Source organism: Anomaloglossus baeobatrachus, chromosome 2, assembly GCF_048569485.1.
Source record: "Anomaloglossus baeobatrachus isolate aAnoBae1 chromosome 2, aAnoBae1.hap1, whole genome shotgun sequence".
NCBI classification, from domain to species: domain Eukaryota; kingdom Metazoa; phylum Chordata; class Amphibia; order Anura; family Aromobatidae; genus Anomaloglossus; species Anomaloglossus baeobatrachus.
In genome coordinates, this window is record NC_134354.1 from 647,068,961 (window position 1) to 647,091,303 (window position 22,343).

General features: G+C 46.6%; 1 protein-coding gene across 1 annotated transcript in view; it reads right to left on the reverse strand.

The window, feature by feature from the left end:
• ESYT1 (extended synaptotagmin 1) overlaps positions 1-22,343 on the reverse strand; it is a 180,734-nt gene that overhangs the window by 93,066 nt on the left and 65,325 nt on the right. Inside the window, exons 4-10 of the mRNA XM_075336983.1 lie at positions 17,085-17,158; positions 16,262-16,334; positions 16,061-16,150; positions 13,642-13,697; positions 11,604-11,724; positions 10,774-10,950; positions 379-461 (exon numbers count right to left, since the gene is read on the reverse strand). Of these exons, the coding sequence (XP_075193098.1) occupies positions 379-461; positions 10,774-10,950; positions 11,604-11,724; positions 13,642-13,697; positions 16,061-16,150; positions 16,262-16,334; positions 17,085-17,158 (674 nt within the window). The remainder of the gene's footprint in view (positions 1-378; positions 462-10,773; positions 10,951-11,603; positions 11,725-13,641; positions 13,698-16,060; positions 16,151-16,261; positions 16,335-17,084; positions 17,159-22,343) is intronic.

Consider the following 22,343-nt stretch of genomic DNA (forward strand, 5'->3'; position numbering starts at 1 on the left):
CAGAAAACTGCCAATCAGTGATGGGGGTGGGGTTATACAGAGCTTGGCATTCACAGAACTGGTAGCTCTGCAGAAAATAAAACAGTGATTTTATCAAAACTGCAGTAAGCAGCCCAGTAAGTAACATATCACTGGAATCAGGGTTTCGGTCCCTATTTCATGCTGCTCTCATAACATAGCAAAAACCTGCTAACAGATTGCCTTTAAGCATCTTGTTTTACTTTCACTACCTGTCAGCAAAAAAATTAATGAAGTTAATAAATACATTGAACATACAGTGAAAAAGGATTTTGTGATGATGTGCAAACTATTAGCTCACAAGACTTTATATTTCATTCTCCCCAAACACCCCTTTGAATTTGAAGAGTATTCTCTTACCTTCCTAAGAAGTCATCTTTATCAGGGTCCTTATCAAATAATTCCACCTCAAGCTCCTGACCTGGCACCTCGTGTACTATAGCCTGCAGGAAGAACCAAGAGCGCCATGGTGAAAGAAGGGAATTTTGTTTACTTACCGTAAATTCCTTTTCTTCTAGCTCCAATTGGGAGACCCAGACAATTGGGGTGTATAGGCTATGCCTCCGGAGGCCGCACAAAGTATTACACTTAAAAGTGTTAAGCCCCTCCCCTTCTGCCTATACACCCCCCGTGCTCCCACGGGCTCCTCAGTTTTGGTGCAAAAGCAAGAAGGAGGAAAAAGAATTATAAACTGGTTTAAAGTAACTTCAATCCGAAGGAATATCGGAGAACTGAAACCATTCAACATGAACAACATGTGTACACAAAAAAACAGGGGCGGGCGCTGGGTCTCCCAATTGGAGCTAGAAGAAAAGGAATTTACGGTAAGTAAACAAAATTCCCTTCTTCTTTGTCGCTCCATTGGGAGACCCAGACAATTGGGACGTCCAAAAGCAGTCCCTGGGTGGGTAAAAGAATACCTCGTAAGAGAGCCGTAAAACGGCCTCTTCCTACAGGTGGGCAACCGCCGCCTGAAGGACTCGTCTACCTAGGCTGGCATCCGCCGAAGCATAGGTATGCACCTGATAGTGTTTCGTGAAAGTGTGCAGGCTCGACCAGGTAGCCGCCTGACACACCTGCTGAGCCGTAGCCTGGTGCCTCAAAGCCCAGGACGCGCCCACGGCTCTGGTAGAATGGGCCTTCAGCCCTGAGGGAACCGGAAGCCCAGCCGAACGGTAGGCTTCGAGAATTGGCTCCTTGATCCACCGAGCCAAGGTTGATTTGGAAGCCTGTGACCCTTTACGCTGGCCAGCGACAAGGACAAAGAGTGCATCCGAGCGGCGCAGGGGCGCCGTACGAGAAATATAGAGTCTGAGTGCTGTCACCAGATCTAACAAGTGCAAATCCTTTTCACATTGGTGAACTGGATGAGGACAAAAAGAAGGTAAGGAGATATCCTGATTGAGATGAAAGGGGGATACCACCTTAGGGAGAAATTCCGGAACCGGACGCAGAACCACCTTGTCCTGGTGAAAAACCAGGAAAGGGGCTTTGCATGACAGCGCTGCTAGCTCAGACACTCTCCGAAGTGAAGTGACTGCTACTAGAAAAACCACTTTCTGCGAAAGGCGTGAGAGAGAAATATCTCTCATTGGCTCGAATGGTGGTTTCTGAAGAACCATCAGCACCCTGTTCAGATCCCAGGGTTCTAACGGCCGCTTGTAAGGAGGAACGATGTGACAAACCCCCTGCAGGAACGTGCGTACCTGTGGAAGTCTGGCTAGGCGCTTCTGGAAAAACACAGAGAGCGCTGAGACTACCCTTAAGGGAGTCGAGCGACAAACCCTTTTCCAGTCCAGATTGAAGGAAGGACAGAAAAGTGGGCAAGGCAAAAGGCCAGGGAGAAAAACCCTGAGCAGAGCACCACGACAGGAAAATTTTCCACGTCCTGTGGTAGATCTTGGCGGACGTTGGTTTCCTAGCCTGTCTCATAGTGGCAATGACGTCTTGAGATAACCCTGAAGACGCTAGGATCCAGGACTCAATGGCCACACAGTCAGGTTGAGGGCCGCAGAATTCAGATGGAAAAGAAGGGAATTTTGTTACTTACCGTAAATTCCTTTTCTTCTAGCTCTTATTGGGAGACCCAGACGATTGGGTGTATAGCACTGCCTCCGGAGGCCACACAAAGCAATTACACTAAAAAGTGTAAGGCCCCTCCCCTTCTGGCTATACACCCCCAGTGGGATCACTGGCTCACCAGTTTTAGTGCAAAAGCAAGAAGGAGGAAAGCCAATAACTGGTTTAAACAAATTCACTCCGAGTAACATCGGAGAACTGAAAACCGTTCAACATGAACAACATGTGTACCCGCAAACAAACCAAAAATCCCGAAGGACAACAGGGCGGGTGCTGGGTCTCCCAATAAGAGCTAGAAGAAAAGGAATTTACGGTAAGTAACAAAATTCCCTTCTTCTTCGGCGCTCTATTGGGAGACCCAGACGATTGGGACGTCCAAAAGCTGTCCCTGGGTGGGTAAAGAAATACCTCATGTTAGAGCTGCAAGACAGCCCTCCCCTACGGGGAGGCAACTGCCGCCTGCAGGACTCTTCTACCTAGGCTGGCGTCCGCCGAAGCATAGGTATGCACCTGATAATGTTTGGTGAAAGTGTGCAGACTCGACCAGGTAGCTGCCTGGCACACCTGTTGAGCCGTAGCCTGGTGTCGCAATGCCCAGGACGCACCCACGGCTCTGGTAGAATGGGCCTTCAGCCCTGATGGAACCTGAAGCCCCGCAGAACGGTAGGCTTCAAGAATTGGTTCTTTGATCCATCGAGCCAGGGTGGCCTTAGAAGCCTGCGACCCTTTGCGCTTACCAGCGACAAGGACAAAGAGTGCATCCGAACGGCGCAGGGGCGCTGTGCGGGAAATGTAGATTCTGAGTGCTCTCACCAGATCCAACAAATGTAAATCCTTCTCATACCGATGAACTGCATGAGGACAAAACGAAGGCAAAAAGATATCCTGATTAAGATGAAAAGAGGATACCACCTTCGGGAGAAACTCCTGAATGGGGCGCAGCACTACCTTGTCCTGGTGGAAGACCAGGAAGGGAGCCTTGGAAGACAACGCTGCTAGCTCAGACACTCTCCGAAGAGATGTGATCGCTACCAGAAAAGCCACTTTCTGTGATAGTCTAGAAAGTGAAACCTCCTTCAGAGGCTCGAAGGGCGGCTTCTGGAGGGCAACTAGTACCCTGTTCAGATCCCATGGATCTAACGGCCGCTTGTACGGGGGAACTATATGGCAAACCCCCTGTAGGAACGTGCGCACCTTAGAAAGTCGTGCTAGACGCTTCTGAAAAAAGACGGATAGCGCCGAGACTTGCCCTTTAAGGGAGCCGAGCGACAAACCTTTTTCTAACCCAGATTGGAGGAAAGAAAGAAGGGTAGGTTGCACACAGCCCGTGCCTTGGCAGCCTTGCGTTTTGCGGATGACATGTTGCTGCCTCCTCAGAGCAGTACAGGGTGTCCAGCCAAGAAGCGACCTTACAGTGCAACTAAATATATATATGGTACCAAGAAAAAAGTACACTAATATATCACTGAGGCACTAGTGGGGCCAGCACTACTGTGCAGCTTACCGCCCGCTTAGGAGCGGTGTGTGGTCGCCAGAAATCCCTCTAGTCTGGGTCTCCCAGAGCCTGCTGCCTTTCCCCAGCCAGAACGCATGTGTAATGGCTGCCGGCGTCCTTGTGGAGAGGGGGGGCGGGCCCTGGGCGTACACCGACGAAGAGCGGGAAGTCTGCTTCCCCCTGTGCCTAGTGAGAGGGCTGGAGCATGTAAATAAAGCTCCAGCCCTCGGCGCTGCCATTGAGCAGCGTCTCTCCCCTACCCTGATTGACAGGGTGGGGGCGGGAACGAAGCGGCGCTAGGCCGCAGAAGCCGGGGGCTAAAGTTAGAAGCGCCGCCGCCGTAAAAGCGCGGTCGGCGCAAAGCCCCCGGCGCACCACAAGTCGCAGCTGCGCCGCCGCTCCAGGAGCGGTCGGCGCAGTAGTTCCCAACACACAACGTCACTCAGCAAAGCTGCAGTGACCTAACCCCCAGCGTACAGCGCCACTGTCCCCGGCGCACTACAACGCTCAGCAAGCCCTGAGAGTGTCCGTGCCTGCCGGGGACACAGAGTACCTGAAAGTTGCAGGGCCATGTCCCTGAACGGCACTCCCGCTCCCAATCCAGCAGGTTCTATGGGTCTGTGGATGGAGCCCGGCCCCAAGGCTTGGGGGCCGGCAAGATCCCACTTCCACAGAGCCCTCCAGGGGATGTGGAAGGAAAACAGCATGTGGGCTCCAGCCTCTGTACCAGCAATAGGTACCTCAACCTTACAAGCACCACCGCGGGTGAGAAGGGAGCATGCTGGGGGCCCTATATGGGCCCTCTTTTCTTCCATCCGATAGAGCCAGCAGCTACTGCTGACTACAAACAGTGGAGCTATGCGTGGATGTCTGACCTCCTTCGCACAAAGCAGAAAACTGGTGAGCCAGTGATCCCACTGGGGGTGTATAGCCAGAAGGGGAGGGGCCTTACACTTTTTAGTGTAATTGCTTTGTGTGGCCTCCGGAGGCAGTGCTATACACCCAATCGTCTGGGTCTCCCAATAGAGCGCCGAAGAAAGATAGAGATAGCAAGTCTGGTCGGTCTGGTAGTGCCCACGGTTGGCCGACCGTGAGATGCCACAGATCCGGGTACCACGACCGCCTCGGCCAGTCTGGAGCGACGAGGATGACGCGGCGGCAGTCGGCCCTGATCTTGCGTAACACTCTGGGCAACAGTGCCAGCGGAGGAAACACATAAGGGAGCTGAAACTGCGACCAATCCTGAACTAAGGCGTCTGCCGCCAGAGCTCTGGGATCTTGAGACCGTGCCATGAACACCGGTACCTTGTTGTTGTGCCGGGACGCCATGAGGTCGACGTCCGGCACCCCCCAGCGGCAACAGATCTCCTGAAACACGTCCGGGTGAAGGGACCATTCCCCTGCGTCCATGCCCTGGCGACTGAGATAATCTGCTTCCCAGTTTTCCACGCCTGGAATGTGAACTGCAGAGATGGTGGAGGCCGTGGCTTCCACCCACATCAAAATCCGCCGGACTTCCTGGAAGGCTTGTCGACTGCGTGTGCCGCCTTGGTGGTTGATGTATGCCACCGCTGTGGAATTGTCCGACTGAATTCTGATCTGCTTGCCTTCCAGCCACTGCTGGAACGCTTTCAGGGCAAGATACACTGCCCGTATTTCCAGAACATTGATCTGAAGCGAGGACTCTTGCTGGGTCCACGTACCCTGAGCCCTGTGGTGGAGAAAAACCGCTCCCCACCCTGACAGACTCGCGTCCGTCGTGACCACCTCCCAGGATGGGGGTAGGAAGGATTTCCCCTTCGATAATGAAGTGGGAAGAAGCCACCACCGAAGGGAAGCTTTGGTCGCCTGAGAGAGGGAGACTTCCTGTCGAGGGACGTCGGCTTCCTGTCCCATTTGCGTAGGATGTCCCATTGAAGAGGACGCAGGTGAAACTGCGCGAACGGAACTGCCTCCATTGCTGCCACCATCTTCCCCAGGAAGTGCATGAGGCGCCTCAAGGGGTGTGACTGGCCTTGAAGGAGAGATTGTACCCCTGTCTGTAGTGACCGCTGCTTGATCAGCGGAAGCTTCACTATCGCTGAGAGGGTATGAAACTCCATGCCAAGGTATGTGAGCGATTGGGCCGGTGTCAGATTTGACTTTGGAAAATTGATGATCCACCCGAAACTCTGGAGAGTCTCCAGGGTAGCGTCGAGGCTGTGTTGGCATGCCTCTTGAGAGGGTGCCTTGATCAGGAGATCGTCCAAGTAAGGGATCACCGAGTGACCCTGAGAGTGGAGGACCGCTACTACAGTAGCCATAACCTTGGTGAAAACCCGTGGGGCTGTTGCCAGGCCGAACGGCAGTGCCACGAACTGCGGGTGTTCGTTTTCTATGGCGAAGCGCAAGAAGCGCTGGTGCTCTGGAGCAATCGGTACGTGGAGATAAGCATCTTTGATATCGATCGATGCAAGGAAATCTCCTTGGGACATTGAGGCGATGACGGAGCGGAGGGATTCCATCCGGAACCGCCTGGTCTTTACGTGTTTGTTGAGAAGTTTCAGGTCCAGGACAGGACGGAAAGACCCGTCCTTCTTTCGGACCACAAACAAGTTGGAGTAAAAACCGTGGCCCTGTTGCTGAAGAGGAACAGGGACCACCACTCCTTCTGCCTTCAGAGTGCCCAGCGCCTGCAGAAGAGCCTCGGCTCGCTCGGGAGGCGGGGATGACCTGAAGAATCGAGTCGGGGGACGAGAGGTGAACTCTATCTTGTAACCGTGAGACAGAATGTCTCTCACCCAACGGTCTTTTACCCGTGGCAGCCAGGCGTCGCAAAAGCGGGAGAGCCTGCCACCGACCGAAGATGCGGAGTGAGGAGGCCGAAAGTCATGAGGAAGCCGCTTTGGTAGCGGCACCTCCGGTGGCCTTTTTAGGACGTGACTTAGACCGCCATGCATCAGAGTTCCTTTGATCTTTCTGAGGCCTTTTGGACGAGGAGAATTGGGACCTGCCCGCGCCCCGAAAGGACCGAAACCTCGACTGCCCCTTCCTCTGTTGGGGTATGTTCGGTTTGGGCTGGGGTAAGGATGTATCCTTTCCCTTGGATTGTTTGATGATTTCATCCAAACGCTCGCCAAACAATCGGTCGCCAGAAATTGGCAAACTGGTTAAGCGCTTTTTGGAAACAGAATCTGCCTTCCATTCCCGTAGCCACAAGGCCCTGCGGAGTACCACCGAATTGGCGGCTGCAACCGCCGTACGGCTCGCAGAGTCCAGGACAGCATTAATAGCGTAAGACGCAAATGCCGAAGTCTGTGTGGTTATGAACGCCACCTGTGGCGCAGACGTGCGTGTGGCTGCGTCAATTTGCGCTTGACCTGCTGAGATAGCTTGTAGCGCCCATACGGCTGCGAACGCTGGGGCAAAAGAAGCGCCGATAGCTTCATAGATGGATTTCAACCAGAGCTCCATCTGCCTGTCAGTGGCATCTTTGAGTGAAGCCCCATCTTCCACTGCAAGTATGGATCTAGCTGCCAGTCTGGAGATTGGAGGATCCACTTTGGGACACTGAGCCCAACTTTTGACCACGTCAGGGGGAAAAGGATAACGTGTATCCTTAAGGCGCTTAGAAAAACGCTTATCTGGACAAGCATGGTGATTCTGGACTGCCTCTCTGAAATCAGAGTGGTCCAGAAACATACTCGGTGTACGCTTGGGAAACCTGAAACGGAATTTCTCCTGCTGAGAAGCTGACTCCTCCACCGGAGGAGCTGAGGGAGAAATATCCAACATACGATTGATGGACGCAATAAGGTCGTTCACTATGGCGTCCCCGTCCGGAGTATCAAGATTGAGAGCGGCCTCAGGATCAGAATCCTGATCAGCTGTCTCCGCATCATCAACCAGAGATTCCCCCCTCTGAGACCCTGCACAATATGATGATGTCGAGGGAAAATCTAAGCGAGCTCGCTTAGTCGGTCTGGGGCTGGGGTCTGTGTCAGAACCCTCAGCCTGGGATCCATGAGATACCCCGGGAGGACATTGTTGGTCCAGCTGAGGTGGGCCAGGGAACAAAGATTCAACAGAGTCCCTGTGCTGAGATACCGGCCTGGACTGCAAGGCTTCTAGTATCTTAGCCATAGTCTCAGAGAGTTTTGCAAACTCCGTCCCCGTCACCTGAACAGTGTTAGCAGGTGGCTCCCCCTGGGCCCCTCTTAGCAGAGGCTCCGGCTGAGTAAGTGCCACAGGGGCCGAACAGTGCACACAATGAGGGTCAGTGGAACCTGCCGGTAGCGGGGTCGTACATGCGGCGCAGGCAACATAATAAGCCTGTGTTTTGGCACCCCTGCCTTTCGTGGGCGCCATGCTATTATCTTCCCTGAGTAACACAATAGGGTATATAGCCAGAAATCAACTGTGCACCATACAGTGTAAAACATATATACCATAAACATATAATGTTACACTACTGCACAATGGGGCTAGCACCACAGGTGCTGCTTACCACCCGCCTAAAGCGGTTGTGAGGCCACCAGAGTCCCTGCCTGGGTCTCCCAGACTTTGTCCCCCTCTGCTGCGTCCGAGGAGCTGACAGGAATGGCTGCCGGCGTCCTGAGGAGAGGAGGGAGCCGTGGGCGTGACCCAGAAAGTGCGGGAACTGGTGCCCGCACTGTGCACAGTGAGGGGGGTGGAGTATGCAAAGCATGCTCCAGCCCTCAGTGCTGCTCGTTCTCTGCAGCGTCCCGCCCTTCCCCTGCCTGTCAGGGCTGTGGGCGGGAGGAAAGGAAACTAGGCCGCAAAAAGCCGGGGACTCTAGTAATAAACGCGGCCGCCGTAAAAGCGCGGCCGGCGTGAAAGTCCCCGGCGCACTACAAGTCCCAGCCGCGCCGCAGTGTTTCCATGGCCGCGGCGGTCAGTGCGGCAGTCCCTATACATAAACACACTCAGCAACGCTGAGTGTGTAATGGCACATATTAACCCGGTCAGCGCCGTGGTCCCCGGTGCACTAGCACACCCAGCAAAGCTGGAGTGTTGCTGTGCGCGGTCCCCACCGGGATACAGAGTACCTCCAAGTAGCAGGGCCATGTCCCTGAACGATACCCGGCTCCTATTCAGCAGGCTCCACAGGAGTTGTGGATGAAGCGCGGTCTCAGTGCCTGGAGACCGATAGGATCCCACTTCCACCAGAGCCCTAAGGGGGATGGGGAAGGAAAAACAGCATGTGGGCTCCAGCCTCCGTACCCGCAATGGATACCTCAACCTTACAACACCACCGACAAGAGTGGGGTGAGAAGGGAGCATGCTGGGGGCTCTATATGGGCCCACTTTTCTTCCATCCGACATGGTCAGCAGCTGCTGCTGACCAATCTGTGGAGCTGTGCGTGCGTGTCTGACCTCCTTCGCACAAAGCAAAAAAACTGAGGAGCCCGTGGGAGCACGGGGGGTGTATAGGCAGAAGGGGAGGGGCTTAACACTTTTAAGTGTAATACTTTGTGCGGCCTCCGGAGGCATAGCCTATACAGCCCAATTGTCTGGGTCTCCCAATGGAGCGACAAAGAAAGTATCATAGTGCACAGCTGTACAGAGACCGGGCTCATCCAGAGAAAGGGAGAACTGCACGTCATACACTTAAGCTGTTGAGGATATTCCTAGTTATAGTAGCTACAGTAGTAATAAAGATCATTCATCCCCCCACATTGCAAATTGTCCAAAATGGACAAACTTTCTGCCATTAGCAATTATCCAGGCAAACAAACACTAACTAGATCCACACAACTACAATACAGTAACAAGTGGTTTTTCTATTTCATGTGTTGAGCCATTTAAATTGTTCTTTGGTTTATTGCCAAATTCGAAAAAAATGTAACTGTTGCTAATAAACCTACATTTTCAATGTGAGATGAATTATTGCAACTGTATTTTAGGGAATATTTGGGCTTATTTACAAAGCAGCATGGCTACTCACAACGGCCTCACCAATAAAACATTGTAGATAATATATTAACATATACTGTATATTTTTAACATTTTAGTGAATATTTTTGGTAAACATATAGTGACCAGGATTTTTTATTATACTGCTAGGATTCTGACTAATATTGATGGGGTGTGGTTTAATTTTGTGCCTTTTTTAATGAAGGGGTATTCTGTGATTAAAAAAATAAATTAATAGCCAACGTGATAACATAATAAAGGAATCATAATTCACCTTTGAAACCCAAGATTGTTGTAGTGCAGAATAATAGGGGTCCAGTGCTCCACTAGGTGATCATGTGCTGCAGATTACTGCAGCAGCCAATCATTAGCCTTAGTTGGGATGCAGGCCCGTATGGCACGTGACCACAGGGGCCAGTTATTGGCGTGTGACCACTGCAGGACCAGAAGAGACCACAGGAGCTGGATGAGGGTTTTGAAAGCAGAGTTATGGCTATTTATTGGCTTATTAGGGCTGCTGACATTGTGTTTTTGCTGTTTTCTTTCAGTGTTTTAATAATTATTTATAAAATGTAATTCAGATGATGCATTTCCTTTCTTGCATTTTTGTTTTGTTTTTGAAACCAGAGCAGGACTAGTCTTTCAGCGTTTTTCCTACTTTTTTTTACCCATTCAATTAAATGCATAAATAAAAGTATACATATACATATTATATATAGTAAAATATAAAAACACATGAAAAACTAATCAATAAACCCATGTTATGTACACATTGTGCATTTTTTGCAGGGAAAAAACCCCTGAGTGAACACATCCGCAGGTGAATAGGAGCCGTGAGAACGGCCTCTTACTCTGCTGAATATGCGCCTCTTCTTTTAACTAGCTAGCTTCGCACAATGTCATTGCACCAGACCAGCTACTCAGAAGACGAGCCGAGGGGTGCAGTAAGACAAGAGGCTGGTCCCTTGCTCCTGCCCAGCGGCAAGAGATTCCTGTTGTGGCTGATAGACTCAGTTGTATGAATCCATTTGCTCCAACTCACTGCATTATTTATACTTTATTACCACATCATATGTCTCAGCAGACCACATTACCGTCACTGTTGTACTACCAGCATTCTGGCAATCAAGAGACTCGTCCATTGACCGACGATGACATAACGCATTTCAGATTCACAGTATTGAGAATGAGTTATTAGCATATACTCTATACAAGGAATTATTGTAGATTGTACCGTTATAACGCCAAGGTATTGTACTGTGTACCTCATACATTTCTTTCCATACGGGGTTCAGATTTTCATTTATGACCCGGCTGGTGAAGACCTGAGTACCAACACGCAGGATGGCATAAGGATCAGACTTTCCTGCCAGCAAACCTCCCATCTGAAAATCCTTAGGAGCAAGTTTGCTTGCCTCTATAAGATGAATGCGCACAATCCCCTGAAAGAAGAAGAAACTGTATATGAGAACCGATGAGATAAAGTCATCAGTGGTCAGGAAAGACATGAGAAGAGCACAGAAACATGAACAATGTGCTATTAATATATATATAAAGGGGGCTTTACACGGAGCGACATTGCTAACGATATCACTAGCGATGGCACCCGCCCCCATCGTTTGTGCGTCACAGGCAAATTGCTGCCCATGGCAAACAATCTCGCTTGTCCGTGTCACACGTACAGCCCTCCCTAAAGACATCACTTTGGCGGTAAACAACCTCCCCTGAAAGGGGGAGGTTCGGCGTCACAGAGTGGGCCGCCAATAAAAGCGGCGGGGTGGACAGCAGCCGCATCTCCGTCACTCCCACCTTGGTGCTTGTTGAGGACACAGGTACGCTGTAGTTTGTCATTCCCGAGGTGTCACACATAGCGATGTGTGCTGCCTCGGGAATGACGAACAACCTGCGTCCTCAACAACCAACGATTTTTTGAAAAAGAACAAAGTGTCAACGATGGACGATTTGGTGAGTATTTTCCATCGTTAACGATGGCGGATGTGCGTCACGTAATCCGTGACCCCGGCGATATATCGATAGATAAGTCGTTGCGTGTAACGGGGCCTTAAGGTTTACATATAGTTAAAATTAATGTTACCCTAGGCAATGGGGAGCGTAGCTCAGCTGTGTGAAGATCTCCGGTAAGTGGGATGGTGAGACGATTTGGCAAGACAAGGAAGCCAGAAATTATGTCCATAATCATTGTATCGGATATTGCACTAAAAATATAAATAAATAAAAAAAGATGAAAAACAAAGCACACTGTCAATTCATGTAACGTTTAAGAATAAGCTGTTATACCACTTGCTGGCTATTCTATGACTTGAATTTTTCAATAGTTTTTCCCTCACACTATCTGAAATTTCCAGTAGTTTCTGGAGGAGGACACTGCCTGCCGTGGTGTCTCCCATTCACAGTATACAGAAAGAGCACGCAGACAGAAGCAGCAAGGAGAACATTACACAGCAGTACAGAGCTGTGCGGCTGTGAATCCAGCACTGAAGTGAAAGAAGCTGCAGCACGATCTGCTTGTGTCTTCCTGATTTTTCTTGATAGTACATCCCTCACTTTTCTTCTCCCCTCTATAGGAGTTAAATAGGAGCCGAAACTTGTCACTTTAGTAAGCTCCTCACCTGGCATCCCTCTGCATCATACGGTATAGCATTGAATACTTACCTCCTGATGAACCGGATATCTCACGTGAGAAACGCATTAAGGCTGTAACCATTTTGTAAAAATGTACTCTTATTTCATGAGTTCTATTCCGTCCATCTATGATGATACATGGTACACTGTCCTATTTGTTGTTCCCATTGCATTATGAATAGGCTAGGACATTATTTCTTGCCATACAATATTAAGGCTCAGCCTACATTGAGCAGGGGTGCCATTACGCAATTTTAAGATGCCAACCTATGCAGCTCAGTTAGTGGCAACTAAGTATTAGGGTCTTACAGAGATACTGTGAGTGCCCTTTCCCCCTTCCTACTCGACTATTTTGTTAGAGGGAATCCTTTTGTTCTCATCCTTTATATGTAAAGTTTTGTGTTATTATTTTGGGTGTTCTAATGAGTATTCAATAAACATATACTAACTTTTAAATGGGTAAATTTACTATATAGGCTTTTGGATGCCCTTATGTTATTCATAATATTTTCTCTGTGAATTGTTTTTTATAGCACACAGACAGAAGCAGCATGGACAACATTAAAAAGCAGTACTGAGCTGTGTGGCTGTGAATCCAGCACTGAAGTGAAAAACTTGCTGCAGCACAACGTGCTTAATCTTTCACTTTACAGTTCACTCTGTGGCACAGGACTAAACCTGTCAGAAGGATTTATGACCCACTACAAAATCTGAGGATCCTGCATGGATATTGGGACAATAAACCTTTCACATCACTAATCAAAGCTAATTAAGGATTCACTCTCTAAGCTTAGTGTTTGTTTACTTAAATGTCCATTTATTATGCCATCCCCATGCTCTGTTTGTGTATATATTTGTTTCTTAAGATATTTTGTCATACCATGCCTGATGAAGGGGGCCTGAGAGGTCTCGAAAGCTTGCTTTGTAACACAATTTTATATTTTATTTTAGTTAGCCATTAAAAGATATCACAACTACAAAATTATAATTTTGCTTCTCTCACTGAGAATATATATATATATATATATATATATATATATACATATACATATATATATATATATATATATATATATATATATATATATATATATATATATATATATATATATATATATATATATATATATACATATACATATATATATACACACACACACACACACACACACACACACACACACACACACACACACATTACCCAGCCATATTCAATTGATGGCTATTAGCCAAAATGCCACTTTCTTCTTTGACATCCCCATACACCTGAACGCTTACAGCAGCTTATCTTCCTGAAGCACAAATGGGTTGGCTGTTGTTGATATTGAGGGGAGACAAGAGAACCCCATGCACAACTAGATAGTCTGCAAATGCTACAGGTCAGAGGGTTGTCTGGCTTTTATCTATTTAAAATCCTAAATTAAGCCACAAAGTAGAGTTTATAAAGTACACAACGGCAATATTTAATTGCTTAGCAAAAGACTACTTACTTCAAGCCAGGAATGTCCAGTAAATTTGTAAGTCCGGTCCAGTTTAAGTCTAACATCTATTAAGAAAAAAATAAATCGAAATTGGTTTGTCAAGAGGATGTATATACCCACACACACTGATCCACATTAAAGCCACTGACAGGCGAGATGAAAAGATTACCATTGATTATCTTGCGATGCTGTCAACAGGTGGGATATACAAGGCAGCAAAAGAACTGGGTTTTAAGGTGGTTTTTTACATTAAAGTTACCCACGCCCTCTGATTTTGGCAGGATCAGAGGGTCATATAATGTGTATGGGGGCCTCCAGGCAGATTATATAACAGGAGATAAAAATTGGGTAGTTTGAATTTAATTTTGAAATGTCATTAGCATGCACAATATAATCATGGCCAAAAGTGTTGGCACCCTTTAAGTTTTCCCAGAAAATTAAGGATTTCTCCCAGAAAATTATTGCAGTTATACATGTTTGTTATACACATGTTTATTTACTTTATGTGCATTGGAACAACCCAAAAAATACTTTGGGACAAAAAAAAGGCAAACTGGACATAAATTTCACACAAAACCCCAAAAATCGGCAGAATAAAATTGTTAGCACCTTTGCAAAATTGTGGGTAAACAACTTTGCTTCAAACATGTGATTCTTTGTCCATGGCGTGAAACAATCAAGATGTTAACAACACACGGCACTGAAGAAGCTAATCTCCTTGGACGTGGACAGCAGAGAAAATTTGATGAACTGTTGCAACCCAGGATAGTCCAGATGGTGGATAAGCAGCCCCAATCAAGTTCTAAAGAAATTCAAGCTGCCCTGCAGGCTTAGGGAGCATTAGTGTCTGTGCGTACTATACGTTGACATTTAAATGAAATTGAACGCTATGGCAGGAGATCCAGGAGGACCCCACTGCTGACACAGACATAAAAAATGAGACTGCAGTTTGCCAAAATGTATGCGAGTAACCAAAATCCTACTGGGAAAGTGTTTTGTGGAGAGAGGAGACCAAGATAGCACTTTTTTGTAAAGCACATCATTCTACTGTTTACCAAAAACAAAATGAGGCATACAAGGAAAAGACCACAGTACCTACAATCAAATATGGTGGAGGTTCAAAGATGTTTTAGGTTTGTTTTGCTGCCTCTGGCACTGGGTGGCTTGATTGTGTGCATCATAAAATCTGAAGATTACCAAAGAATTTTGGGTCACAATGTAATGCCCAGTGTGATCAGTCTTCCAGCAGAACAATGACCCCAAACCTACTCCAAGAATCACTCAGAAATGGATGGAAACAAAGCGCTGGAGATTTCTGAAGTGGCAGCAATGAGTCCAGATCTAAATCCCATTGAACATCTGTGAAGATATTTAAGGCCCGTTTCACACGTCAGTGAAAAACAGTGACGTTCTTCACTGACGTGTAAAACACGCCCATGTCCCTCCGTGTGTCGTGATTCACGGCACACGTGGGTTGTCTAAGTGCAATCCGGGCTCCGTTCTCCGTGGCCCGTGATTGCACTTCGAAATCAACTCACCTGTGCCCGCTCCCGCGGTGCAGCATCCGGCCGGAGCTGACCCCCGCAGCAGCTGCTTCCGGGTCGGCTGTGTCGTGCATTATGAATATGCGCGACAATAATGAGCCGGCTCAGAAGCAGCAGGTAGAACAGGCTGCAGAGAGCGTCGCTGGAGCCGGGTGAGTAAAAATGCTTTTTATTTTAGAAGCACGTTTTTTCTGGCACGTGTTTCACGGATCACACCACTGCGTGGTCCATGGGACATCAGTGATGCCAGAAAAAAAATGGACATGTCTCCGTGCGGCAATCACGGACACGCGTGCACGCTGCATGGAGACACGTTCAGTGACAAATCACTGATGTGTGAGCAAACCCATTGATTATAAGGGGTCTGCGTATGTCAGTGATTCTGGTACGTATAAAAAAAAAAAGCACAAACGTACCAGAATCACTGACGTGTGAAAGGGGCCTAAAATTGCTGTTGGGAGAAGGCGCCTTCAAATATGACAGACCTGAAGTAGTTTGCAAAAGAAGAGTGGTCCAATTTACCACTTGAGAAGTGTAAAAAGCTTGTTGATGGTTAAAGGAAGTGACTGATTGCTGATATTTATCCCAAAGGATGTGTAACCAAATATTACAGTTGAATGAGGCAATTTTTGGAGTTTTATGTAAAATTATGTCCAGATTGCCTTTTTTTCAGGTTTTTTGCTTTTTTGTTTTGTGTTGTTCCAATACATAAATGAAATAAACATGTGTATAACAAAATGTGTAATTGCAATAATCTTGGAGAAATACTTGATTTTCTGAAACAAGTTCAAGGGTGCCAATACTTTTGGCCATGACTGTATAAGATCAGACTCAGGAAGTTGAACTATCTAAATTCCTTAAGAAATTAACTAATGTTAACTTACTGGTCGTTTAATAAAGAATATGGTTATAGCTCCGATGATTGGCACATCACCTAACAATGGCTCCAGGATTACTCGCATCATCCCATGCAGCTAATGAAAAAAAAAAACATGTCACACCACGAGAGGGAAATAGAACATTTCAGGAAGTTAGTTTACAATTCATCAAATCTACGTCTTGTAAACACAAAAGACGCGACTCACCTGCACCCCCTTAATTCCAGCTTTACAGAAATACTTCTTCACTTCAACATCTATTTCCATATCTCCGACATAGCTGGAGAGAGTAGAGTTAGGTCATTATGGCATTGAGGGGAAAGCAGCAAAAAGAGACAGACCTGGTTTACAAAGGACCACGTTACTTGCCATCTAATCTATTAAAGATAGGACATTCTCAACATCAAGATGGTAATAGCAAATGCTATACTGCATCTGAATTGCAAAGTTGAGTCTTAGGCCATGTGCACACACTGGGTTTTGATGCGTTTTTTTAATGCAAATTTGACACAAATCCGCATACCTATCCTTATGCCGGAAAAGTCAATGAGAATACTGAAGTGTTGTGCACGTTACTTAATTTGTCCTTGCACATTTGGTGCATAAAAAATAATCTGCAGCATGTCAATTGTTGGTGTGTTTTTGGTGCATTTTTTCTGCCAGAAGATGCAGATTTGGTGCAGAAAATTTCTGCACCAAATGTTCAGCATGCACACACAGCACTACAGTGCAACGGACGCAATAGAGTGCCTGAAGACTTTTGTCCTAAGCCTCCACCAACCCCATTGTCATAAAGTACTGAGAAATGGAACATGACTGTCATAAATAGGAAATGAAACAGGAGCTTGCACTCCACCAACAGATATACCAGAATGGGCAACATATATACCTGGGTGGGCCCAGAAGGGGGACATATATATCAGGATAGATCCAAGATGGGGGGACATATATACCAGGATGGGAGACCGTATATATCATGATATTTCTTTTTTTTTTTTTTTTCAATTAAGTAGACTGAACATAAACTTACCTCAGATTCAGGTCCAAAATTATCTGTTTTTTATCCATTTCTGTATGGGCTTTAACACCGATTACCTTTGGGGCCTGAAAACCACAGAGAAAAATCACACCAATAAAGTGTCAGAGAAAATTAAAATAATCAGTCGTGTTCTAGGTACAGAGTAAGATTGAAAAGAAAAAAAAAAGACAGAAGTCTATCAACTTCATTGATATCACTTACAAAATTTCATTAATTATTAATAAAATATTAGTGATGGTTAATTCTTCATGTTACAAACTTGCTCAATTACCTGCAACAATTTTTACTTATTAAACATTGAAATTAAATATCCTCTGAATATATTTTGCCTGTGTGTTTATTTGCTCCCTAATGTAATCTAAGCTATTGTTTACTTAATTATCTAACCATTATGATGCATGACTTTCCCTTTAGGGATATCAGGCTTTAACAGCGTCATGCTGAAAGGTAAGTAATCAGTTTACTCTATTGAGGTTGAAAAAGCCCTCTGTACATATTAAGAGTTTACTCATCATCATAATCAAATTTCAAGGTGTTAACTATGTAAACCGACAACAAGAATAAACATGATCACTACTCTATTCTGCCATTTGGAGGCGCTATTGCCAGTTTACATTGCCTTTGTCCTCCACTAGTGTTCCGCAAAGGCGGCTGCACTGGCACAGATGATCTGGAGTTTCGCCAAAATTACAAAAACAAGCATTAAAGCCCCTATATAATGTTCGATAAAAGTCATTTGATTCCGACAGGATCAGCCGTCCATCAATGTATATGCGGATCTCCAGAATCCCATAAGGATCGGCGGTTGTAATTTAACACTAGAACTACTGGACTCGTGACACCTATATAGAAATACATGGTGCAAAGTAGTCAAAATGACTACCTCAGTAGTTCTAGTGTTAATACACTAAAAGTTGTCTCTCAAAGAACTGAGGCAGGCTCTGTTGGGCCAAGCACTCGTGTATGGAGTGGTCGAGAGAAATGGCAGTGACCGGAATGATAGTTTGGCCTACATGGATGAAATGTGTACCACCATACCGCCAGCTATCACTGACCATTGCAATAATATTGTAATAGTAGTAACTCTTCATCTCTGCAGAAATTAACAGGATTGGTTCTGGGCATGTGCAGTAGCACTGAAATTCCCAAATTAAGTTTGTTTTTTTATGGATATCGCTAACATTAGGCAATAGCTTGAATATGGGAAAACTTTTTTTCCACAAAAAATGCATGGAAAGAATATTCTCAAAACTGCAATGTTACTCTATATAATACTGGCATCAGAGCAGCATATTTGGGAAAGTGAAGTCTATGACCACGTTACTTGCTGAATAAGTAACGAGGTTGCAAAGCATCACCCAATAAACAATGGAAACTGAAACCGTACACCCAAGAATATATTCTATTTAAAGGGGTTTTCTGGTTTAGAAATGTACTTTTATGTGCCCTATTAGAGATAGCTAGTGAGGGGTCGCCTGTCCAAAATCCTCATCTCATGGCCAGATTGAATAGTAGATACAAAAAGTATATCTCTGGAGGACCTATCCTGAATGGCAATCCATCGATTTGAAGTGATCTGCATAATTCTTAAAAGGGTTAGTCCCATCTCTAAGATCCTATCCCAATGTAGGTGTAATAATAAGAATATTAGCAAATACCTCCAACTAGACACGTATAGTTCTTCTGATACACTATATCGCTTACCTCATGTTCAGGGCATTGCAGGACCTTAGGTATCCATGGTTACAACCACGCATTTAGTCACAGTTAGTTGCTAGTGGTCATAACCATGGATAACCAACGTCCTGCAATGCCCTGAACATGAGGTAAGCAACATGGTGAATCGGAAGAACTATACTACATCTGCTAATATTATTACTCCTACTACATATTGGGATAGGATCTTGGAGATAGGGGAAATTTAAAGGGGTATTCCTATGTTGGAGCTATAGAGTATAACATTTACTATCAATGTTTGCCCACCCCCAACCCCACCCATACTATGGGGCTAGTTACACATCGCAACGTACCAGCGATCCGACCTGGCAGGGATCGCTGGAATTTCGCTACATAGTCGCTATTGAGTTGTCAATCAGGCATATCTCCACAGCAACCAGCCACCAGCGACCCGTGTAACAATGGCTCTCTGCACACTCAGAACCGGCGCTCGGTCTCCCGCCGTCAAACATGCCGATGTGTGCTGCACAGCGGGAGATCAACAAGCAAAACATGGTCCTGATCGTTTTATCCCGATCAGTGACCTCGCAGCAGGGGCCCGCTCGCTACTTGTCACACACAGCGATATCGCTGGCGAGGCCGCCGATACGTCACAAAACCTGTGACGTCTCAGCAATCTTGCTTAGTGTGACGAGGGCTTAGGTCTGATTGCTGGCACCAGAATGGTGAGAATAGGAAGGCTGCAGAGCAAATAAACGTAAGAGGATCTCATCTGAGGTTATATGTGAAAATAAACAGCAGATTTCCCCACCTTGTGAGATTGTGAACACACAACACTGATTAGATTTGGATGGTGAGGCAACTGCTACAGAGACCACAAGCTGTGGCTCAACAATTAAGGTGGTGTCACACACAGCGACAACGACGTCGCTGCTACGTCACCATTTTCTGTGACGTTGCAGCGACGTCCCGTCGCTGTCGCTGTGTGTAACATCCAGCAACAAGCTGGCCCCTGCTGTGAGGTCGCCGCTCGTTGCTGAATGTCCAGCTTCATTTTTTGGTCGTCGCTCTCCCGCTGTGACGCACAGATCGCTGTGTGTGAAAGCGAGAGAGCGACGAAATGAAGCGAGCAGTGAGCAGGAGCCAGCATCTGGCAGCTGCGGTAAGCTGTAACCAAGGCAAACATCGGGTAACCAAGGTGGTTACCCGATATTTACCTTTGTTAGCAGCCTCCGCCGCTCTCACGCTGCCAGTGCCGGCTCCTGCTCTCTGCACATATAGCTGCAGTACACATCGTGTAATTAACCCGATGTGTACTGTAGCTAGGAGAGCAGGGAGCCAGCGCTCAGTGTGCGCGGCTCCCTGCTCTCTGCACATGTTGCAGAACAGCGACGCGTGTCGTTATGATCGCTGCTTCGGCTGCTGTGTTTGACAGCTAAGCAGCGATCATAACAGCGACTTACAAGGTCGCTGCTAAGTCACAGAAAATGGTGACGTAACAGTGACGTCGTTGTCGCTGTCGTTTAGTGTGACCCCAGCTTTACTGTGCAAATAACATGGTTTAATCTGCAGCACTGCAAGAAGGGATCAAAGTGCACGAATGCGAATTATTTGACGCATTTCAAGGTAATCCAACTTCATCAGGATACCCCCAAGTTCCGATAAAGTTGGATCACTTCAAAAAGCGTCAAATAAACCGCGCATAATCCGCATTTGTGCACTTTGATCCCTTCTTGCAGCAGGACATATTAAACCATGTTTTTATCCTCAATATTTCCTGGCACGATAAAGGGTGACATTTTGTGACATTCTTATTATCCAAAAGCAGAGAACAACTTTAAAAGGGGCCTGACTGGTGCCAAACCTTCTAAATACAGAACTTTGGTAAATAGGTTGCCCAATGTCTGAGGACAGAATTAAGCTATGTTCACACACTGCATCTTTTCTTAACCACAAAGAAACAACGCTTTTGGCCCCAAAAAAACGCACCCGCGGCAAAATCGCTTTAAAAAAAAGCATCGTTTTTTGACACGTTTTTTGACCACATGTTGCCCAATGCATTTTTTTAAGGGAAGGGCTCAAAAACGCTGGAAAAAAAAACTGCAAAAAGAATTGACATACTGCATCTTCAAAAACGCAACCAAGATGCAGACTAAAAAAAGATACACTGTGTGGACAGCAAAATAGAAATCTCAGACTTTGCTGGGGGAGGGAAATGCCTGCATTTAGGTGCATCTTTGTGACCTCAAAACACAGCAAAATCGCAGTAAAAGATGCAGCGTGTGAACATGGCCTTATATGTGACAAATGATAGGTTAGGGTTAGGGCTAATCTCCATTTATAACACATTGATAAGTCATTATTGGCTGCACAACACTAAAATGACAAGAAATCATCCAAAATATTACCACTTGTCCCAAGCACATTACTGATTACTGTACAAGACAACAATTGTAATATATTTTACTTTTTGTACTTATTTATGCAAAAGTTCCTTGTTCTATTAAAGAAGGGAATTTTGTTTACTTACCGTAAATTCCTTTTCTTCTAGCTCTAATTGGGAGACCCAGACAATTGGGGTGTATAGGCTATGCCTCCGGAGGCCGCACAAAGTACTACACTTAAAAGTGTTAGGCCCCTCCCCTTCTGCCAATACACCCCCCGTGCTCCCACGGGCTGCTCAGTTTTGGTGCAAAAGCAAGAAGGAGGAAAAAATAATTATAAACTGGTTTAACTTCAATCCGAAGGAAACTCGGAGAACTGAAACCATTCAACATGAACAACATGTGTACACAAAAAAACAGGGGCGGGTGCTGGGTCTCCCAATTAGAGCTAGAAGAAAAGGAATTTACGGTAAGTAAACAAAATTCCCTTCTTTTTCGCTCTATTGGGAGACCCAGACAATTGGGACGTCCAAAAGCAGTCCCTGGGTGGGTAAAATAATACCTCGTAAGAGAGCCGTAAAACGGCCCTTTCCTACAGGTGGGCAACCGCCGCCTGAAGGACTCGTCCACCTAGGCTGGCATCCGCCGCAGCATAGGTATGCACCTGATAGTGCTTCGTGAAAGTGTGCAGGCTCGACCAGGTAGCCGCCTGACACACCTGTTGAGCCGCAGCCTGGTGCCTCAAAGCCCAGGACGCTCCCACGGCTCTGGTAGAATGGGCCTTCAGCCCTGAGGGAACCGGAAGCCCAGCCGAACGGTAAGCTTCGATAATTGGCTCCTTGATCCACCGAGCCAGGGTTGATTTGGAAGCCTGTGACCCTTTACGCTGTCCAGCGACAAGGACAAAGAGTGCATCCGAGCGGCGCAGGGGCGCCGTACGAGAAATGTAGAGTCTGAGTGCTCTCACCAGATCTAACAAGTGCAAATCCTTTTCACATTGGTGAACTGGATGAGGATAAATAGAGGGTAAGGAAATATCCTGATTGAGATGAAAGGGGGATACCACCTTAGGGAGAAACTCCGGAACCGGACGTAGAACCACCTTGTCCTGGTGAAAAACCAGAAAAGGGGCTTTGCACGACAACGCTGCTAGCTCAGACACTCTCCGAAGTGAAGTGACTGCTACTAG